General features: G+C 45.1%; 8 protein-coding genes across 8 annotated transcripts; 3 read left to right on the forward strand and 5 right to left on the reverse strand.

The window, feature by feature from the left end:
• Positions 1-402: 402 nt before the first annotated feature.
• Positions 403-748, reverse strand: BDW43DRAFT_316419 (uncharacterized protein; the record flags this gene model as incomplete). Its single annotated transcript, XM_032048298.1, has 2 exons — positions 403-647; positions 703-748. 2 exons carry the CDS (start codon positions 746-748, stop codon positions 403-405), a joined length of 291 nt encoding a protein of 96 aa, XP_031894747.1.
• A 3876-nt stretch (positions 749-4624) lies between these two features.
• BDW43DRAFT_316421 (uncharacterized protein) lies at positions 4625-5454 on the reverse strand (the record flags this gene model as incomplete). Its single annotated transcript, XM_032048299.1, has 2 exons — positions 4625-4903; positions 4966-5454. The coding sequence occupies 2 exons, from the start codon at positions 5452-5454 to the stop codon at positions 4625-4627; spliced, it is 768 nt and encodes a 255-aa protein (XP_031894748.1).
• A 2279-nt stretch (positions 5455-7733) lies between these two features.
• On the reverse strand, positions 7734-8765 carry BDW43DRAFT_234433 (uncharacterized protein). Its single transcript, XM_032039575.1, has 4 exons — positions 8746-8765; positions 8324-8690; positions 7818-8269; positions 7734-7753 (listed from the first exon to the last, which is right to left on the reverse strand). Exons 2-3 carry the CDS (start codon positions 8602-8604, stop codon positions 7948-7950), a joined length of 603 nt encoding a protein of 200 aa, XP_031894749.1. The 5' UTR covers positions 8605-8690; positions 8746-8765; the 3' UTR covers positions 7734-7753; positions 7818-7947.
• A 186-nt stretch (positions 8766-8951) lies between these two features.
• On the forward strand, positions 8952-10358 carry BDW43DRAFT_304292 (uncharacterized protein; the record flags this gene model as incomplete). Its single annotated transcript, XM_032045580.1, has 4 exons — positions 8952-8979; positions 9371-9395; positions 9623-10180; positions 10214-10358. The coding sequence occupies 4 exons, from the start codon at positions 8952-8954 to the stop codon at positions 10356-10358; spliced, it is 756 nt and encodes a 251-aa protein (XP_031894750.1).
• Positions 10359-10599: 241 nt separating this feature from the next.
• Positions 10600-12013, reverse strand: BDW43DRAFT_292804 (uncharacterized protein). The gene has a single exon (XM_032043759.1). The coding sequence runs from the start codon at positions 11439-11441 to the stop codon at positions 11088-11090; it is 354 nt and encodes a 117-aa protein (XP_031894751.1). The 5' UTR covers positions 11442-12013; the 3' UTR covers positions 10600-11087.
• A 2087-nt stretch (positions 12014-14100) lies between these two features.
• On the forward strand, positions 14101-16787 carry BDW43DRAFT_323447 (protein kinase family protein; the record flags this gene model as incomplete). Its single annotated transcript, XM_032049747.1, has 5 exons — positions 14101-14230; positions 14276-14371; positions 14460-14570; positions 14609-15919; positions 15966-16787. 5 exons carry the CDS (start codon positions 14101-14103, stop codon positions 16535-16537), a joined length of 2220 nt encoding a protein of 739 aa, XP_031894752.1. The 3' UTR covers positions 16538-16787.
• A 61-nt stretch (positions 16788-16848) lies between these two features.
• Positions 16849-17648, reverse strand: BDW43DRAFT_292809 (uncharacterized protein). Its single transcript, XM_032043760.1, has 2 exons — positions 17368-17648; positions 16849-17305 (listed from the first exon to the last, which is right to left on the reverse strand). Exons 1-2 carry the CDS (start codon positions 17560-17562, stop codon positions 17291-17293), a joined length of 210 nt encoding a protein of 69 aa, XP_031894753.1. The 5' UTR covers positions 17563-17648; the 3' UTR covers positions 16849-17290.
• A 597-nt stretch (positions 17649-18245) lies between these two features.
• Positions 18246-20233, forward strand: BDW43DRAFT_234590 (phosphotransferase family protein). Its single transcript, XM_032039576.1, has 2 exons — positions 18246-19022; positions 19068-20233. The coding sequence occupies exons 1-2, from the start codon at positions 18383-18385 to the stop codon at positions 19868-19870; spliced, it is 1443 nt and encodes a 480-aa protein (XP_031894754.1). The 5' UTR covers positions 18246-18382; the 3' UTR covers positions 19871-20233.
• Positions 20234-20331: the final 98 nt, after the last annotated feature.

Raw genomic sequence — 20331 nt, forward strand, 5'->3', positions numbered from 1 at the left:
TACACTTCCCGAAATGGAAAGCGTGAGGGTATCCCCAAGCGTGAAATCACACACACTGCTCAGAACCACCGAACGCCTACACCCCGCGCTCGCAACCAAACCCCGTATAAGGCGGGATCCTACGCCAGTATGAATAAGCACCTATGAAGCCCTGAGGCTAGGGCATTCTGAGAGAGGGGGGTAATGTTAGGCGCACAGTTCATCAAGTAATCTGATGGGGTTAACAGATAATCAAGAATAACTGAAAACATTGCTAGCTAAGCTACGGGTAATAGAGTACTACGGAAGAACAGCGGAACATCTCTCCATTAGAGGAACCAGCTAAGTACAGTCATCATGAAAAGAAGAAAAGAAAGGTCCAGGGAGTCCCGAAAAGGGTTCCCGTCCTCGGCCTCGCCCCAATTAACGGCCGGTCATCAGAGCGATAGCAGACTGAAGAGACTCAATAGCCTCACCGCTAATCTCCACAGAGCTCTCCAACTGTCCATAACCCATCTCCAAACCACCATGTCTCTGTTGAGCGGAGAGGGTAGCGGGCATTCCCGAGAGAGGACCAACCAACTGAAGGCTGTTTTCGGCTGCCTGGAGGGAACTAATGGCCTTGGTAAGGCTGGCCTTAGCTTCATGAATGTATTTCTCGATAAGGTCTTGAAAAAAAATTAGGAACGAATCTTTCGACGTAGGATGCGCGGAGCAGCATACCGGACACGAGGGCACCCGGATGGGACGAGTTTAACGGAGCAGACATCTTCACAAAGAACGCTAAGAAAATGCCAAAGTCAGTAACACAAAACGCGCATCGCATGCCACTCATTCATCCAGAGTCGCGAGAAACGGGCGAAGCCAGTAGGAAATACATACAGAGAACAGCTTTTGTTCGACTTAAGATGAAAAGACGACGTTGAAGATAAAAGTCGATGGTGGTTGTTGTTGGCGGATGGGGAGATGAGGGGATTGTAGAAGAGGAAGTGAGGTCCCAGGTCTTGAAGGAATTCCTCAGGTGGAAAATGGGGGGCCTGAAAGGAAAGTGAATATGGAAGATCCACCCGAGGAATCAGGCGCCACAAGTCTGAGGTCAGGATCGCATCCTTTTCAACGCACCTGATACTGAAGTTCTCTGCCAGAGACTTGTGAGGTCACTATCTCCGCCTCTTACTCTTCCTCATCGCTTGCCTCGCTCACCTTGCGCGCAGTACTGTTGGTACCTTCGGACCCTCAAGTAACCGCGAAACAAATTGCAAACGGTCATCCTATAGCGATGTCAGGAGGAGGGAACGGAGGGTCATAAAGGTGTGTTCAGTTCTGTGTGATCTAGTGTTTGTAGCCTGAATCTGCTTAAAAGCCGTCCTCTTGGTTTCATCACCTGCTTGGCCGGTCGCTTGTTAGCATACAGCGGAGTAATACTCATCGAGACTCACCTTGACCCTCCACGTCAACCAGTCTGTTTTCTCCCCTACGATGAATGTATCGTCTGGTTTGATATGCGTTTCGGTCGTGAGCGGAATTGTCAAAATGGTTTGAATCAACCCCTAGGAAATTTTTCGGCAAAAACCAAAGGAAGAAACCAGTGCGCTTGGTAGTTTGAGTGGAGCACTAGAATATGCTCGAACTGCCCCCAGTCAGCTGTGCCGCTACTGTCAAACTTGTGGATGGCCTGATGTGTGTCGCTAGCTCTTTGATTGTCTTCGCCGGGAGGACCACCGGGTCAATAGGGGCAGTTCTTGGGGCATCGAACAGTCTTAGAAAGTCTTCAAGGCTATCTTCCGCGGCACCCGTGCGGGGGCGATATTGGTAACCATCGAGTCTAGGGCGTCTCAATGGTCGTTTCCCTGAGACCCGGCTTTGCTGGAAACTCGCTTGCAGGCCTTAGGCTGTTCACTGCAATTGCGGCTCTTGTCCTCACTGGAGTACATCGTGTCAGTTTCATAACCATGTTGGACTGGCCATTGGCGTCTAGTTCTTCATTAGCCGATGGGTAACTGCTGTCGGTAGCTCGGCGCGATTGGCCGATTTTCATCACATATTCATCGGACACAATTACTGTGCAATGGGTAAGGAAATTAGTACACCCCGAAACCTGGGCACTTTTCGAAAACATCCATACAACTATTGAGCGTACCCTCTGCACCACTTCTAGCCCGGGATTTCAGCGATTGAAGTTGGTTGCCATGAGAATCCATAGTCGGGAAATAGGCTTCCTCAACTGACTGCCATTGGAGATTGACTGGACCACTGTAGAGGTTATGGACAGGCAGCACAAGTACAGCCGCCAAAGCATTGGGAATTCAGCAGCTACGTAACGGATAATGTAGAAGTTGTGGAGACTTTTGGTTCATGAGAACTACTTGAATCGCTCTTGATCAGATAAGTAGATCCCTAGGGTGTCAGGAAAGATCCTCCATTATCAGCAGCAAACTTGGCTTTCCAGCTCAGCCCTGTTGCTAAGAGGGCTTACCACTATCTACACGATTTGCCATCGAATTCACCGATTACTCGTCATTAGAGTAAGTCTCCTGGTACTGGAGAATTATTGCTCTTTTCCAATCCAAGTTCAGTTTAGCTTCATTTCATCCTAGTGTTGCTGAAACAATCAAAGGAGTATAAGTGGTGACACAGTTTCCAGACAACCTGTAGCCATATCTCATGTGTGTTTGGTACTGGGCTCTCAACAATGAGCCACCACCCAATGTGGCACTATTGGAGCTGGCCTTGTGTCATCATTAACGGTAATGTCCTGGACTGTTCTTCTGCCGAACACCGAATTTGCCAACTAGTAAGCCCACGGGATCTGGACACGGTTCCCACTACTTGCTCTTGCAAGTATATAAATAGGCTCCTTTGCTCCCTCACTGATACCAGCCCACAGCTTCCACAAAATCTGTCCACTCCTCAAAGGTATGGAATAACCACGATAGACACTTTCCTTGGAAGGGTTGATCGGAAGCCTTCAGCTTAGCGAGGAAATTCTCATTCGTTTCTATTGTCCGAATAGCACATTCTCTAAGCAAGGCCACCTATACAGTATTACTGACCGTTGAATCTTCTAGTCATTGCGAAATAGAGTCATTCCGCACGAAAAAGTAAAACTTCTCTACAAATCTTTAGGACTACGGAGATGCCATTGACTCCACCTCGACGAAGTATTACTATGAACAAGAAACACGGAAAAGCGATCCAGCAGAGAAGATGGAAGCAATTTTACCCTTCAAAACATGCAACTCATGCGGTGAATACTTCTCAAAGAAAGAAGCCTTATCCATGGAAGAAGTATGAGTTGAGTCTTAGGATATATAAGGCGGGTTTACTTTTTTTTAACGATAATCCTAAAAAGTACGCACACCTTGTCCCACTTGACTTATATTTTGCATGTGACGAGGCGGGCCTAGACTTTTTCCGAGGTTTGAGTATTGGTGGGAAGGTTCCTTGGAGATAGATCACAGAATCACTGTTCTTGGCCATAAAGGCAAGAATTTGCTGTATATAATTCAAATCTATCTCTATCAGTTTCTTGTGTTTGTATATGTGTATGATACATTAAGTACCTCAACCCTCCTGAAGGATATGTAAATACACAATTAATCTACTTCTGAATTCCCAAACTAAGATAAGCATGCTTGCACTACTATAATGGGGCGTGAATTTGCCTTGAATGGCACTGCTATTCTTGCTCAAGGAAATTGGCAGTTGCGAGCCGCAGATGAAAGGAAGGTCAAAAGGCCAGATGACCTAATAGATAGATGGTTTCAGTAGGATGTATTTCTATTCAGGAAACTCCAGAGCTCTTACAAAGCAAGAATACTACTGAGGAAGATATATCTACTAAACCAGTGTTTGCTGACAGGTGACAAAGATGCACTAGGTCCTGAGCATCTATTCACCTTGGATACTGCCCATAACCTTGGTCTTCTCTACTCCTACTCTGCTTAGGGCAAGCTGGAAGAGGCAAAAGTGTTGTATTGTCAGGTGAAAGTGCTTTCTATATTCCATATTCAGAGAGCTGTTTTCAAACCCTAATCACAGTATGTTCCAAACTCATCCATTAATCACATAAATAAACTGGTCTTTTATTGACTCTACAATAAAAATAAACTGTACTTAATTATTGTATAATATATAGTGGTCTAGACATTCATGGTGTAGATACTGGAGCATATGTTATAAATAGTCTTTTGCAAACTAACTGAACAAAATAATACATTGAGTCATAAGATTTAAACAACTACTCTTCTATATCTTGTTCTTAAAATTGATAGAAATATCATGCTTGGCATAAGATAATATAGGCTTTTATTCATTGCACAACTTCCAATGTTCCCAAATCCCTACAAGAAACGTGGAAGAATAAGGACAACAAACTTTCAAGAAGACGGCTATGGCTAGATAGGCACATTTAAGATTCTATAGCGTACGATTGCCTAAGTGGCGAACGAACACTTTTCCCATTCCAGGAACCTATACTTTCCTCTTCTCCCCGAACAACTGCTGACTTCGAAATACACGGCCACTTCTCGACCTTTCCTTGATATAACCTTCCTTGGTATAATCCAGTGTTTCTTGGCTAATGTTTCAAAAACAACTTTCCCTCGAGTACAATGATGGTGAAGCCACTTTGGGAACCAGCATATCAAGGCTGACTTTTACTTCCAGTTGGAAGGGCAGAAACTCTTTTATTGCTCGGACAGGTATAGCCTTCCACTTTTTTCTCAGACTTTGCTTTCTTCTTCTTCTTAGCCTTCGGTTTCTCTGTCTTAGTGGCCGATTTCTTTTCGGCGCAGGCTTTTTTCTCTCGCTTCAATTCCGCTATTTTCTTCGGAGGCTCCAATCTCTTCCCCTTAGCCTTCAATGCTTGATTTTTAGATGATATCTTCAGTTTTTTTGCTCTCTTAGCCTTCTTTCCTGGCTTCTGCACTGGTTAGTATGCATAGCCTGTATGTTGTAAGCGTTTAGCAAAAGTGATACGCTCACTTCTTCTGCTGCCAAAGGTGTGCAGACAGTAGACCGTCCTGTGTTCGTGAAAGTCTCATTACCAGTTTGCCTCCAATTCCGGCCGCCAGGCTGCAACCCAAACCGCTCAATCCAAGCAGAACTGCTATCGTGAGGCCAAATCTCGTAACACACATTCTCTGCACCCTTTACTCTCGGATGTACCATCAAAATCCAGCATGGTGCTTCATGGAATGCCGTCCCTTTGATGATAGGCTCCTCAATTAGCTGAAAATACGACAAGCCGGACGGGTGAAATCGTTCTGGCGGTGGTGGGGACAGCATTATAACACTTTGACCCTGGGCTATGCACCATGCGAAAATGGCTGAGGCCCCGTGGACGTATCTGCTCCATGACTTTTTACCTCGGTCGCAGTGAGGTTGTTGAGGCTCCATCAAGGGGCCCATTACGGTAGTCAGAGTCTGCATGTTATGCGCGTCGGCCCATTTTTGCGCTTCGCTGCCAGTCATGCCGCTCCACAGAACTTGTTTGTTAGAGACCCAGTTGTCTGATTAGAACTGTTCGATAACTTGGGCCGCTTGGTCAGGACTTAAATAGTGCTGCATGGCTTTGATACAGTAGTCACGCGATTTGTTCTGTTCTGGGACCCGTTGGAGGATGTTTTCCATGGTATTCATTGAGTGAGGACTGATAGCGAGCTGTGGATTCTGAAAGCGTTGTTTTGAAATATTTCTGCTTTTCGCCACTGTAGTGGAAAACCAGAAGATTAATAGCTCTTAACGCCGAGTGCTGTTCACTAAAGTACCTCTCAACGTCATGTTGAGTGGCAATCGCCGGATTTATGGTACTGTATCAAACTCTACCGGAATTGTGTTGTACCTTCATGACGGAGTACCAAATACCGGAGCGCACTTCATACCTAAAAAGGGTGGAAAACGACTTTGTGTATACAAGACAATGAAGGTTATTTCAGATACAACTGTATTGCATCAATAGCCTTCAGTCCTGGCTGAGCAAGATACTCCTCGGATGGATTGCCGCTGAGCTCCCGAATTTAGTTGAGGTCAACTCTATTCTTATTTTCCTTTTTACTGACTATCCTTAGAGTTTAGTATAATGGTAACAACAATACACTAAGGAAATGTATCTGGAATCAAGTGAGACACTTCAATCTGGGCTGATACCAGGATGTTAATTATCTACATAATCAGTGAGAGGGAAATTATACGGTTCTAAATTAACAATCAAGCTGATCTTGTCTTTCTAAGTATCTTGAGTACTAGAGAGCTCTCTTCCCTAGTGAGCGGACTAGACCGAGTCCGCGACGTCTGTAGGCTGAGATTATGGCCCTTAATCGAATCTCGGGATATCCTCCATATCGGCCGCCACTTAGCTGCGCCAGCTCTAACCAGGACTTCCGCAACGTCTTCATACCCTTTGTCGCGCGCCACGACCAATGCAGTACCGTATCGAGAGCGTAGGTTCAGATTAGCACCTGAATTGATCAATAGTCGCACTATTTGGAGCCTCCCATATTGGGCAGCGGCTATAAGCGCACCACCATGATAGCCACCGCGTGCATCGATATCGGCCCTCTGGCTCAGGAGTAAGTGCACTAGCTCCACACTCTCGCGGCGGGACGACGCCTGAAGTGCACAGTTGTACCATCCGAACCAGTGAGCATTGGGGTTTGCCCCTTGTCGAAGGAGTGATCTAGCCTTTCCTAGGTCTTGGCTTTCGGCGGTGTGGTATATGCTGATCCATCGTTTTCGTGGCCTATCCTTTAAATCAACCCAGGGTTTACTGTATGTATGTAGGGTTCACTGTTCACTGTCTCGGGTGGTATGTCTGAAGGGTAGTATGGGTGGTTTGATGTGCTGGGTAAAGACTTTAACAATTTCCGCATATATTGCATGGGGAAGCAAATGTGTAGGGAATATGTTTCAGTCCTTTGAGGGATGCGATTGTGGGTTGTCAGTCTGATCCCGCACTATGCCAGCACTTTAGGCAAAAATTATTCCTAGTCAAGTAATCCACCTAGTCTGATTCCGGCAAAGCACTTTTTTACTGGCTACTTTAGATGCGGATACGTAGGTTGTGGACATCTATGGGGACAATATCCAGAATGGCGATGCCTCCACCTACGAATGGCCACCCTTTTTTTAAAAACACAGTTAACATGGATAGATTGAACAACTGAAGCACATAGGATTTTGTCGCCTATTTTATTCGGTGAATATGTGAAAGGATACGTCCAAATACAATAGAACTTCTACGACAGAGTATTTTAAAATTGCATTGTTCTGCCGAATGCCTGTTTAGTAATGTCACTCAACCAACCGGGGATGTTGAAGATCTCAGAGTATGGAAGCCTCATAGTTTTCGTCTGAGGCTCAAATTATAGAGCGCATGCGGCCTATGCGGCTGTCAGGCTAATATCCATCTAACAGGTTATAATACCCAACTACTTCATTGAACTATATCCTAAATTTAGCAATGTGGGGCTCTCCCCAAGGTTTAAAGAAGAAAAGAAGTACAGCGCAGACTCTTTCCAAAACCCTGACCTATTTGCGCTAATTCATATACGGTTGGCCTGTGAATATGGATTCTTGGCATGTGCTATACCATCTGCCTTGTAATTTCCTTAAATATTACGCCCAAATGTACAGGTATGAAGCCCACAGAGACTGCTAGACGCTTCGGTCGCGGTTGACTCGGTCAAGTGTCATAGATTTGGCGACCTGTCAACATCCGAGGCTGCGTGCCAAAAGGCTCCCGTTTGAAATTGCCTGTGGGAAACAAAGATGACTGTGAAGCTTTAGTACCCCAAGCACAAACTCTATGTGAGCATCTAAGTACTTGGGAAGCCTACCTTATACGAGGTGGACTGGTCCATCTAAAGTTGTTCGAAGGAGAAACAATGACGTTGGTATACTGTAAATGGCAAGTCTCGTTATTAGAGGAAATGAGAATCCTCGAGCAGCATATGTGCTCCATAATGTTCATGATGTCTCCTTCAAGCGGTCTAGCATCCATAGTTCATAGCTCCGTTCTTCAGGAAGTAACTCCGTGATAGAAGATATAACTGTTGGATGGCCCTCTTCAACTTGAAATTCCCCAGACCCGATGAACTCCAAAGCACGATTGCAGAGGCTAAGGCACAGTTTTATGGACTTTTGTTCCTGCGCAACCGCGTTTTGTATTGTCTGAAGCTGATGAACCGCGAGAGTAGGCCTGTCCACTTCTTCCTGTAACTCAATTTTAGCTTCCTCTATCAGACGCTGATAGAACTGAAGCACGGTGCTATTCACAGAAGAGTTTTGACTAAGTGATATTATCAGGCAAGGCCATCATATGGTGGAAATGGGCAACGCTTACAGCCTTGCTTTTCCTAAAACCACTCTGAACGTCAACCTGTAACGGGATATCACGTATCGCCAGTTATCCCAGCTCCGAATCGAATTCTTTTCGGGTTGCATGATATATTCAGAGACATCCAGGACAATGGATGTGCATTGCATCTCACAATGTCGCAGTGGTAGCTCCAGCATCAAAAAATCACGGTCATACTTATGTGCCACGCCCCGAAGTGCAACCAGGGTTTGCATTAGAAACCTCGATTGGTCTTGGAGTTTCCGGAGTTTCCAGACAGAAGACATGGGGCGGATGTTTTGAAGAATCGTATAGAGAATGTTGCTGGTGTTGTACAACGAATCTATTTGTGAGATTATTATTGAGCTTAGAACTGAAAAGATATAAGGTTTGACTGAGTTGTAGACATGGCGACAGCTTAGAATTACCGCAAGCAGAGTAGCTGAAGTTGGAAGGTTCTCTAGAATTAGCACGATGATCTCGGGAGGGAGTGTGTTGATGTCAGGCATCGTGATTAGTAGATGGGATAGAAAGCCTTTATGATGTACAATACCTCCAAGTCAGCTGAAATTCTTCCATCACGCGTGGTTGCCAAGAGTGAGGGGCATCAGGTCACGTTGTTTGCTGGGTTAGCATGCAACCATCACCATACATGGCTCAATGTAAGTTGTCCTTCGATTGAAGTTCCATACCACAGTGCCGTGGATGACGACTGTCACAAATCTATTCCAGTCAGTATCAGTGTCAATTTCTGGAACAAACACAAACGACGAGACCATGGCACCGGTTTTGAAATCAGCTGTGCTCAACTCTTGCGGCTAAACAGGCTGCGCTAAGAGCTACTACGCAAAATTAGAAGAGCATTCAACAACATCTCAGATATGCTAGGAGGATCTGACCAAGGTAAGGAAGGTAGGTTACAAGATGGCCCCGCAGGACAGGTGCGGTACTGGACTATGCGGAAGCATCTCAGAGATTCTGAAGCCGCGCGCCACGAGGGCCGCAGAACAGAACACCAGCACTGGCCAACACAGTCCTTGACGAGGCTCCAAGTTCATCAGGAAAGTAATAGTTCATTGTAAATAGCCACGCACATAGAATACAGATAGTAGCTTCCCCGCATATCGCCTTGAGAGTTGTAACTCTGAACCGAGGTACAAGTGTTGTAACGATCTAACTATGTGAGCAGGTACGGCTATTTATAGCCAAAGTAGCTGTCTTTCCTACAAACACACACCTCAAAACCGATATAATTGAAACACTATAAGTCACGAGTTCGCTTGCGAGAACAACACTCAAAGAAAGTCAACCATATGTCTTTATCAACAAGGCCATCGACATAGCTGAACTTGTTAAGGAGCTCTTCGAGTTGTCAGTAGATCCTCCATCATTGTTCCTCGATATTGAAGGTGTCAACCTCTCGCGGCATGGAAGCATCTCGATTCTTCAGGTCTTTGTTTTGCCTCACAACAAAACCTATCTGATTGATGTCCACACTCTGAAGGAAAATGCCTCCCTGCAAGCAGCAAGCAATGGCCAGACACTTAAAGATCTTTTGGAATCAAAGTCCATTCCGAAGGTCTTCGTCGATGTCCGCAATGACTCTGATGCGCTCTACAGTCACTTCGGAATTAGCCTCACTGGCATACAAGACCTTCAATTGATGGAGCTTGCGACACGTAGTTTCCCGAAGAGATGTGTTAATGGCCTAGCGAGATGTATTGAGAACAAGGCAGACATGACATTCTCTGAAAGAAATACATGGAAACTTGGGAAGGAAAAGGGTTTGAACCTATTTGCCCCGGAACGTGGAGGTAGCTATGAGGTATTCAATCTTCGTCCTCTTGCTCAAGACAACATGCAGTACTGCGTACAGGATGTCTAATTCCTGCCCAGGTTGTGGCAGAAGTACAATCGAAAACTAAGCCCAAGATGGGCAGCAAAGATTGAGGCGGAAGTCAAAAATAGGATCTTGATTTCTAAGTCAGCCACGTACAATGGCAAGGGAAGACACATGGCTTTGGCAACTAAAGGGTGGTGATAGTTCGTTGTGAGACTTCAATTGCTAGAATGTTGAAAACGGCGGCTCTTAGGCGAATATTGGGAATTGACTCTTGTCTTTGATAGGTCTAATATACACGGTCATAATGTTGGAGCAGAGTCTTTTCGCGGAAACCCTCTAATGGTATCATTATATGCATTTATCTTCTTAGGTGTGATCCATCTCTGCAGGGAACACTTCGACCTATTAACATTTTAAATTGTTGACGGTTCTTTAGTTATGTATGGAAGCTGAAAGCATCCTCAAGGTTCTTTGCCTGGTTTTTGTTTCCTTTTTTCTTTTCCTTTTCTTTTCTTTTACTTTGGCATACATATCGAGGTATAGCTTCAAAGTAGAGGAAAAGCCTAGATTCATGGCCTAATTAAAGCTCTTGGGCGCAGGCCTCTTCAAGAATGGCAATTGCTAATGCTACATAGGTAACGGGGATAGCTAGGGGAAGAAACGCACTGTCGGGGCGTACAATTTTCGAACTTATGTGGTTCAATGTGTGTAGATGGACATTGAGATTGCCGCATTTCATGGAGGCTTTCATGTTAAGATGAAGACTCGATCATATACCCTGATGGAAGAGGTTCACAGGTGGCAGAGAAACCAACCAACTGACAGAAACAAAAGAGGATTCAAACATTGGCTGAACCCAATTAAATGAGAGGAGACTTACAATACACATACATGGTACCGTAACAGAAATGTGTCATTTGTGACATATTATGTAATTATATTCGTTCTGTGGCGGTGTAATGTAATGTATCGGAAGGCCGAAGCCTTGTACAGTAATGTCATTGTGTGCCATTGACTCTGGTATTGCTGCAACCTGCTCGAAGAGATCCTTCTCTTAAGGATGCTATATTCGCGCCTTAGTCTTTTGATGTCATCATCTGATTGTGCTTGCTGGGTTTCTGTGGCTTTGGTAACCAAACACGGGTCTACATCGATCTTCTGTTCTTCTTCTATAGGCAACGGACGATGGAGGCCATCCTCGTGAAATCGGTCGTAGCCTTGAGGGTAGTCAATGTAAGTATGACCTGCGGCTCTGCCTCGTAGAGCATTGAATACATCCATGCCAGAACAGTTGGCAAGATAGTCATGTCCGTACACAGTTTTAGACCTTTGTGTAAGGATTTGAGCCACGGCAGCCGAGGAGTATTTCCCTATGCCAGAACTTGGTTAGATTCTTAGATAAGATGGGAGAGAAGCGAGGACTGATCTTGAACAGCTCTTCCTAACTCGCGGCGCATCACATGTGCCGTGACAGTAACAGAATAGCCAGCATTGGCAAGAATCTTATATAGACCGTCTTGATATTTCTTCCTGACCAACGGTTTTCCACTGACACTTTCGGCAGTGACACCTCGAACAATGTATCTATCCTTGGCTTCAGCATTCTATCTCAGGACAAGTTTGTCTTCCCCTTCCGGGATTCTTTGCTCAAAGTCTTCTTCTGGGTTGGAGAACCCAAAGAGAGCATTATCCGCAAGGGCCAGTGCTAGGAGATGCAATGTTCCTGAGTAGGTAGGTTCATCACAGTCCTAAATAGCAGTACCGAAACCGTTCTCCTTAATAATGAATCAGAGCTGCTGATGGTGGTAACTGCATACATTATATTCTCTGGTCTTTATTGTTCTTGACATATTGTTGGTCAAGCCGCCATCCGATCCTCCAAGGAGCATTGTCGGCACGAAACAATATAAGCTTGATATTCTGGTTACTGTCAGCACCTCAAAGTTGAGACATAGGCATATGGAGTCCACAATTTGTAATGAAGCCCCTGTCCAACCCTGCCTGATGTGGGCGTGAAAGAGGACACTGTGGCACCTGTAGGTAGGAACAGAAGACTGATGAAGTGAAATTGAACACGGTACTTTCCAGTCATGAAGAATGGATCATCAGCTGCCCAGAGAGCGATCATGGCGTGCTCAAAGTTCAATAGCTTGAAAGTGTGCTTTGGTCTTTTGTTCACTGAGAGAAGTCCCTCTTGGACTAAATCATGCCTTATCCACTGTAATAATAAGACATATGGTTCTCGACGGGGGAAGCAAACTTACGCTGTAGAGGTCAGCCCGATCGTAGGGAGCAATTTCGTTTCCATTCCACAAAAAGAAGCCTGGGACGAACTCTTGAGCCTAGATTAAAATTGTGTCCATAGTCGGTCATTCATTCAGAGCAAGTCTGCCTTTAATAGACTTAGAGTGCCAGCAGATAAACTCTTTGAGTTCCTCTAGTGTTGGCGCCGGATGCCCGTCTCCAACTTTATAGCCTTCAGGCATATTTCTCTCCTCTAGAAGAAATCTAATGAATCATGATAGGTAAAACAACTTCATGCTAGAGAACGTAGAGACGTACTCCTGATACATACCTCCATACTTTCCTTGTATATCTCTCTTTCGTTTTTGGTGAAGCTCTACTCCTCGTCCTTTGGGTATCTTTCTGTCGACGAGCATTCGTACTGTATTGTAGCACTGCTGCTGACAGTGTTTATGGCGCGCTTTCCTTTTCTTTTCATCCTGCTCGGCCTTTCATGAAGAAGAGCATATAGCCATTGTAAGCCCCTGAAGTGAAGCAGGACAAAATAAGTTTGGAAAGAGTACAGGAAGAGATATGGTAGAAGATAGGTGCAAAATGAGATAGAAGAATAACAAAGTGATAGGTAAGTAGGCTGTAGTTATGTTTACGGTTGAAGTGCAATATTTTTATTTTTTTTTTTTTTTTTAATTGGCAAAACCCCTAATTACTCGCTTGGAGCACAGGTTGAAGTTCCTTAGTGTCAGACATAGTGTGAGGGGATCAAGAAGGATTATCGGTCCTTGTCTTTGTCATGCCCTCAGGAACTTAACGGGCTGAATAATATATTGGAGCAAGTGCCAGTCTGTACACAGTTTAGAGAACAGGTCTTGGTCAGGTGATACATGGCAGAGAGCGAGCCGGAATCGCTCCGAGATCACTCACTGAGTGAGCCAGAGCAATCCGGGAGCAACTAGAGCTGCGGGTGTTTGCTCACTGAGCAATCAGTGAGTGTGTGGCCCGGAGTGCCCACAGAGCATTCACGTGCTGCCCTTACAAAAGCAGCGGCACCTGTATCGGGCAGGGCAATCAGATAGTACTTGTAGAAAAATAGTTCACTTATGCACTATTGTAATTCAAAGGAAGATTTTATTACTTTATTACTTCTGTAAACCTGAAGATCGATATACAAGTTAAACATCGTCCGTGATGGAAGGTCTAACAATACCAGGCCTAGCGCAAATCTCCTCAAAAGTTGCTTTGAAAAGTACCTTATCCATCCGCTATAGGATATTTTTTTGATAATTTTGTCGGAGATATGGGCCATTGTCGGTACGCTGTGGCGCAGATGACATTCCCGTGCGAAGTAGTGAATGCTGCTGGAAGGAAAGATAAATTAGTCAATTAATACACACAACATATCCATGGGTAATAATCAGTTCAGAAATAACACAGGATTACAATTTAGGGGATAATATCCACCGAAATAGATGAAGCGAGATATCTCTTCGCGGAGATTGTGCCACTGTCATCCAAGACGGCCAGCCGTCGGGTAGTCAATCACATGATTTGGCGCAGCTGTGTGTCAGCTGACCGATCAGCCAAGTCAACGGGTTCAAGGGAGATATTCCTACACCTTCGGGGCATTCAATCCGGACCCTATGTAATCTCTTTCAGACCATATTTGGTCGCCGCATTATATTTGCCGGGCTATCTAATCATGACAAAAGGATCCTTGGTTACCCCACTTGGAGATCGATTAGATAGATTCTGTGACAGCTTCAAATCGGTTTGCGACCATTTAAGTCTACCGTACTCGTCAGTTTCTTTGCATCAGTTGGATAGCGAAGGTGAGTGCCTGTTAATAACATCAAGGAAGTTTTCTAATTCTCTAGATTTGCAAAATCTAGCTCTTGATCTTGTGTCGGTGCTGAGAAGCGTCCCGGATATACGAAATTTGCCGTCCGTCAATACCCGGAAGAGCCTCTTGAGTGATATCTTGAGGCTTAATTCTGTCATCAGCTCCGAAGAGTATGATATTCACCAGCTCATTCCATTACTTGGCGATCATAATCAAAGAGCCGGATGATATAATCTGGACTAAAATCCACGCCGCTCTCGTTGAATCTACTCCTCCACCGAAACCGCTCCCTATCCTTAATCAAACTCCGTACCTACATACCACAAGCAGTTTTATCAATTCATCCGAACAACAAAAGCATGTAGAGCTGTGCTGAAAGAGGAGCTTGGGCCAATCTACACCGGTATACGAGGCTTTTACGAAGCATACTTTGGGAACATAGAAGGCTTGGAAGAAGCTGGTGCCGCTGTTTTCAGAAGAAGCCAAGAAGGTGATAACCCCGTATTCACTAAAGATGGATGGCGGAAGTGGCCTGAGAGTGCAAAAGAAAAAGATGTCTTGGATTGGCTCGCTCCCTTGGTCAGGGACCTTCGCAACTTGGCGGTAGAGGAAGGATTTGACTTGACGGCCGACCGTGAGGTCTTAACACAGCCAAATCGACCATTAGACGGATCCACAGCCGATCAAAAGCTAGATACTGGTATTGTGTATAACTCAAATTCAACTAACCAAACGAAATACGGGTGGTCGCAAATTTTAGTCATTGGGGAGTTAAAACGTAATCCGAAAGAAGATACGACCTCAAAGACCTGGCGCGACCTGGGGCGCTATGCTAGGGAGGTTCTCACTGCCCAGGATACACGCCGATTCTGCCTCGGATTTACGCTCTGCGGGTCAGTCATGCGACTTTGGGAGTTTGACCGGCTAGGGGCTATCGCTTCGTCACCTTTCAACATTAACAAAGACGGGCTGAGATTCGTTTCATGCATACTGGGTTTTCTTCGAATGGATGATGTACAGTTAGGACATGACCCGACCATTCGTTCTTCTCCAGACGGGAAAAGGTTCGTTGAGATTGTACGCGATGGACAACCAGAATGCCTTATCCTTAAAGGCATCCTGAAACGATCAGTGTGCGTCGCTGGCAGGGCTACAACCTGTTGGATAGCCTGCCGACAGGGAGACAAGACGAACGCGCCGCTCGTTATTAAGGATTCATGGCAGTATCCGGAGCGAGAAGAAGAGGGCAAGCTTTTGCATCAAGCAGCCAAGAAAGGTGCAATAAACGTGGCTACATATTATTACCACGAAACTGTCCACGTGAACGGAAAAGTTAATAATATTCGTGACAATGTTCGTAAGGGCTTGGACATGATGCAGTCGACGAACTACAAAACGGCACATCCCGACCTTCCCTCGGATGCCCGTGACGGAGTAAGAATAGGAAGAACAGGCCGCTCAACGAGCACAGCAGGACGCAAGAGGTCGTCCAGTAATACAGGCGCAACACTACCATGTAGCAAACGCCCATGCTCAACTTCACCTTCTAAGGGCGGGAGTAATACTGAGTCACAAGATAGGGTACATCGTAGGGTCATCGTCAGCGATTACGGCACACCTATCTATAAAGCAAGGACACGTGTTTCACTGCTATCTGCACTTGAGAATTGCATTGAAGGTGAGCATGATTTATCTCTATTGAATTTCGTAGCCAACCCCTGAAGGCTACGAATCTTTGCATTTAAAAGCAGGATTTTTACAGGGCGATATCTCGACTAGTAACCTTGTTTTAAACGATAACGAAGAGAATCCATCATGGTCGGCGTTTCTAATAGATCTTGACCTCGCTATTCAGGAGCGTCGAGAACGGCCCTCTGGAGCTAGAGGAAAGACAGGAACGAGAGCATTCATGGCAATTGGTTTGCTCCTCGGTGAGAAGCACTCCTTCATGCACGATTTGGAATCTTTCTTCTGGGTCATTTTGTGGATTTGCATCCACTATGATGGACCAAGCGTGGCCAGAGTCGTGCCGAGGTTTGAAAAGTGGAACTACGTAGACATGGAAGAACTCGCCGAGTTGAAGAAAGGTGCTGTAGCTCATGAGGGTGATTTTATCAGCATGGTGAATGATAATTTCACTGAATTTTATAAGCCGTTGGTGCCTTGGGTGAATCGTTTACGGAAGGTGGTTTTCCCTAGCGGGGGACGATGGGAAAAAGAGAGTACAGAGCTATATTCACGGATGAAAGACGTTCTCCAAGCAGCGTGTAAAGATCCTAAGGTATTATGTGAATAGATTCGACTTTTGACGGAGAATGCTCAAAGTCGAAAAGACGAAAGATAAAGTAGTTATATCAACATTAAACTGGCATAAAATACTGACCTCAAGTCCAACACGCTCTGGTACGTACCTTGCATCTATCTTATTACTGCTCATCTCTTCACGAGAACGTCCTGTCTAAACCACTATGATTTAAGCTGCTGGAAAATTGAAACCTCTGCTATATGCAATTTTTTTTGAACCCCGATAAACTAAATTGAGTCCCCACTATTCCCTAATGAATAATTGATTGTACTGGGTTGGGTCTGAGAGGAGTATAGTAATGTCCAAGGATCTCAAAAGTCGTTCACCTACGTTGTGATTTCAGGGGAAAGATGGGCAGATGGGCAGAATGAGGCTGTATCAGCTACACGTACGTAGCCTACTGAGGATCAGATGCCATTTCGATAGATACTCGATTCTATGGACGACCTATCGACAGTCTCAGCCACTTCTTCTCACTATCTACTAATAGGTCAAGCCTTCAGGGGTTCGAGCTCGGTGATCCGGCCAAGCCACTATGATCACATGGTCTCCTATAGATTCATATCAACCTAGAACAGGGTACATACAGTATAGCGAAAGAATTAAGCATGATGTCCAGAAACAGGTAAAGCCCACAAAGTCCGCTTCCTTCTTTCCTGGTAGTAAAGTTGCGTGACAAAGATTCTAACAAAGCAAGTACTTGTTAGACATAGCATAATTCCAAACAGTATATATAGCATTCAGTTATGCACTTTTGCTCTATGGGCCACATTAGTTTATCACAACACTAGATTGTGTCAAACCATGGATGGTGCACGAACTGTATCAGCCCCACTGGCTGATTGACTGCTTTTCGCTTCTTTGCCAGACTCTTGTGCTTCTCTTCTGGCACGGTTCTCTGCTCGCTTCTTCTGGGAGGACCTGCCCGCATCAACAATGGCTGATATGGTATTTGACCCGGCGTCTGCAATGCGTTCATTGACAGCACGACGACTATCAGCTTCATTGTTGGACATGGTGTAGGTAAAAGATTTGATACTAGTTAATATTTAGAATGATGGAGGGAGGTGATTTTTGTTTGAACAGTTGCCTGATAGCAGCATTTATATATTCTTTTTCGCCTCGACTATGGTTCATTCTGAGCAAATAGTACTCAGTATTTGGCGTTTACTTAATTTGGAAATCGATCCGCTAGCGCTTTCATCCCATGCACCTCAATGACTTTAGTGGCGTTGTCTGATATCATGCTATAGGCTACCTTAGGAACTGAATCACATTAAGTGCAGCTTGCATGGGACTTACGTCTGACTGGATTTGACACATCCTGACATATTCTAACACATTCTGACACATTCTGACTCTTTTCCTCATTTATTTCCTTTATAGTTCCTAATCTGACCCAATATTGGCAAATTGGTTTGAATGCGCCGCAATATTCTCGAGGCTTATTCTCTCTGTGGAAGACTAACCTCGACGAGCCGACCACCCCAGATTACTCTAGGCCTTTTCTTCGTTGGACAATAATACTGCGGAATAATCTGCCTAGCTTAAGGTGCTGTTGACACATTAATCCACTTAATTATAGACATCTCAGCGAGTCATAATTGGGGAATTAAGCTTGCATCCATTGGTGTTCCCATATCTGGAGTAATTTGTTTTTCCTTTCCCATGATGACAACAACGGCTTGGCGGTCTGTGAACAAATCACGTTACCATGCTTGAAAGACGAAGTAGCCACTGCCTATACTCTTGTTCACCATGTGTACTACTTGATTTCCGAGCAACATTTTTCTTTCTTTTCTGTATTGTGAACCACACCAAAGAGACCATTCTGCCATGGACTACAATAAACCCCTAGACTTGCTTCACGTGGCGGAAGAGTCTGATTGGGTCAGAAAGGTAAATATGGCTCGCGTTGACGGACGAATTTGCGACTGGGCCAGAGGCTTTCATCCCAAAAATAAGCCATGCCGGTTGGATGGTGGCTTTTTGAATGGTTCATATAATCTTGGCCAAAAGATTATATTTGACGATGGTACGACCTGGTTTCTACGTCTGCCTCGCGCTAGCAGCATTTCGCCAGAATATGCAGATGAAAAGGTAGCTATAGAGGTGGAAGCTCTTTATCTCTTCCGGGAGAAGACATCGATACCTGTCCCGGAAATCTACGCTTGGGGCTTTGCAAGGGAGAACCAACTGGGTCTGGGCCCATTCATACTGATGAGTTTCATCAATGGCGTCTGCCTTAATGACGTGTTTGGCGGAAATGGTTCAAGACTGCTTAAGAAAGAAATTCCAGATGCGGATGTCGAATACATTTATAGGCAGATGGCACGCTTTATGTTGCAGATTTTTAACATCGATTTCGAGCGAATTGGCAGCTTGCCCACCCCGAAAACACAATTTCCGGCGCCTATTCGTCCACTTACGTGGAAGGTACACGAGATCCTGAGAGTAGGGGGTGTTAATACCTTTGGTTCGTGCCATGGATTGAAATAAGAATTTTTACTAACTGCCATAGACAATCGAAACGATGGTTTCTCTACGACTGGAGAATATTTTCAGTATGTCAACAGACAGGATTGGAACCAGCTACTGCTTCAACCGAATTCAATTGCAGGCCCGCGGAGTGCCAAATCGAGATACGCGTCTTTGAAGATATTGAAGTCTCTTATACCCGAATTAACTAATAAAACCTATGATCGGGGCCCTTTCAAACTCATCTGCGACGATTTCGGCCTAGCAAATGTGATTGTACGGAGTAGGGATGACCTTACAATTACCGGAGTAGTGGATCTCGAGTGGGTTTATGCTGGACCAGCTCAGTTATTTGGTACGGCTCCCTGGTGGCTTCTTCTGGACAGGCCAGTCAACGATGAGTGGGACTTCGAGGAGGGAGAGGCTCCGAAAGCGACTGACCGATACTTCAAATGTCTGGAAATCTTTAAACGAGTGCTGGCGGAGGAGGAGGCGAAGATGAGCGGATTCCACGGTAACGAGCTCTCTGATCTCATCAAGTGGTCTGAAGACTCTGGTGCCATGTGGTTCCATATGCTTCTGTCGAGCGGCTTTTTTGATACTCCTAGCTTCCCTTGTATGCAGTTGCGGAAGCATAAGGGCGAGGAATGGTGGGATAGAAACTTGGACGATTACGCGAATGAAGAGGAAGTAGGAACTTTCATTACCAGCAAGCTGGAGGGCTTAGAAGCCTATGACAAGGTCAAGGATACGGTTGAACACTGCAAAACTCTCATGGACAGCGGGAAGATGACAACGGGGGATTTCATTAATACAGTTGGCCCTCTTCTCCATTCTGGTCGATAGGTAGGCCAATTCGGGTACTATTTCTTTGTGTCAATATCATTGACATGCTCTTGCTTCATATAGATAATTTACGCGATTTGGTGCACAGTGGTGTTTGCGTTACCATAGGGGAGGGAGGTACGGACCCTTGCTTTTGCGTTACAGTTGGATCTCAGAACGCATTAGTGCCCAACGAACAAAGAATGAGGTCTGAACATACTTGCTCGAGCCCCGACAATCCTATATCATTTTGTAAGATAGTATCTGAAGAGGCTTGTGGCTATACTGCCGTCAAAACATTTCTTATTGTTCATCCCCATGGTTGTAGTTCCATAACTTATCAAATCATCGGAGTTTTATTTTCCCGGTTCTAGCCGGCCCCTCACTTTTCCCAAGTGCCCCTCCACCGAATGGAGCAAATACACTATCAGGCGCTTGGTTTTTGTCAGTAAGTTCATGAAATCCCTCAGTCCTACTTGAAT

The sequence above is a fragment of the Aspergillus alliaceus genome (genome assembly GCF_009176365.1).
Source record: "Aspergillus alliaceus strain CBS 536.65 unplaced genomic scaffold BDW43scaffold_74, whole genome shotgun sequence".
Taxonomy (NCBI): domain Eukaryota; kingdom Fungi; phylum Ascomycota; class Eurotiomycetes; order Eurotiales; family Aspergillaceae; genus Aspergillus; species Aspergillus alliaceus.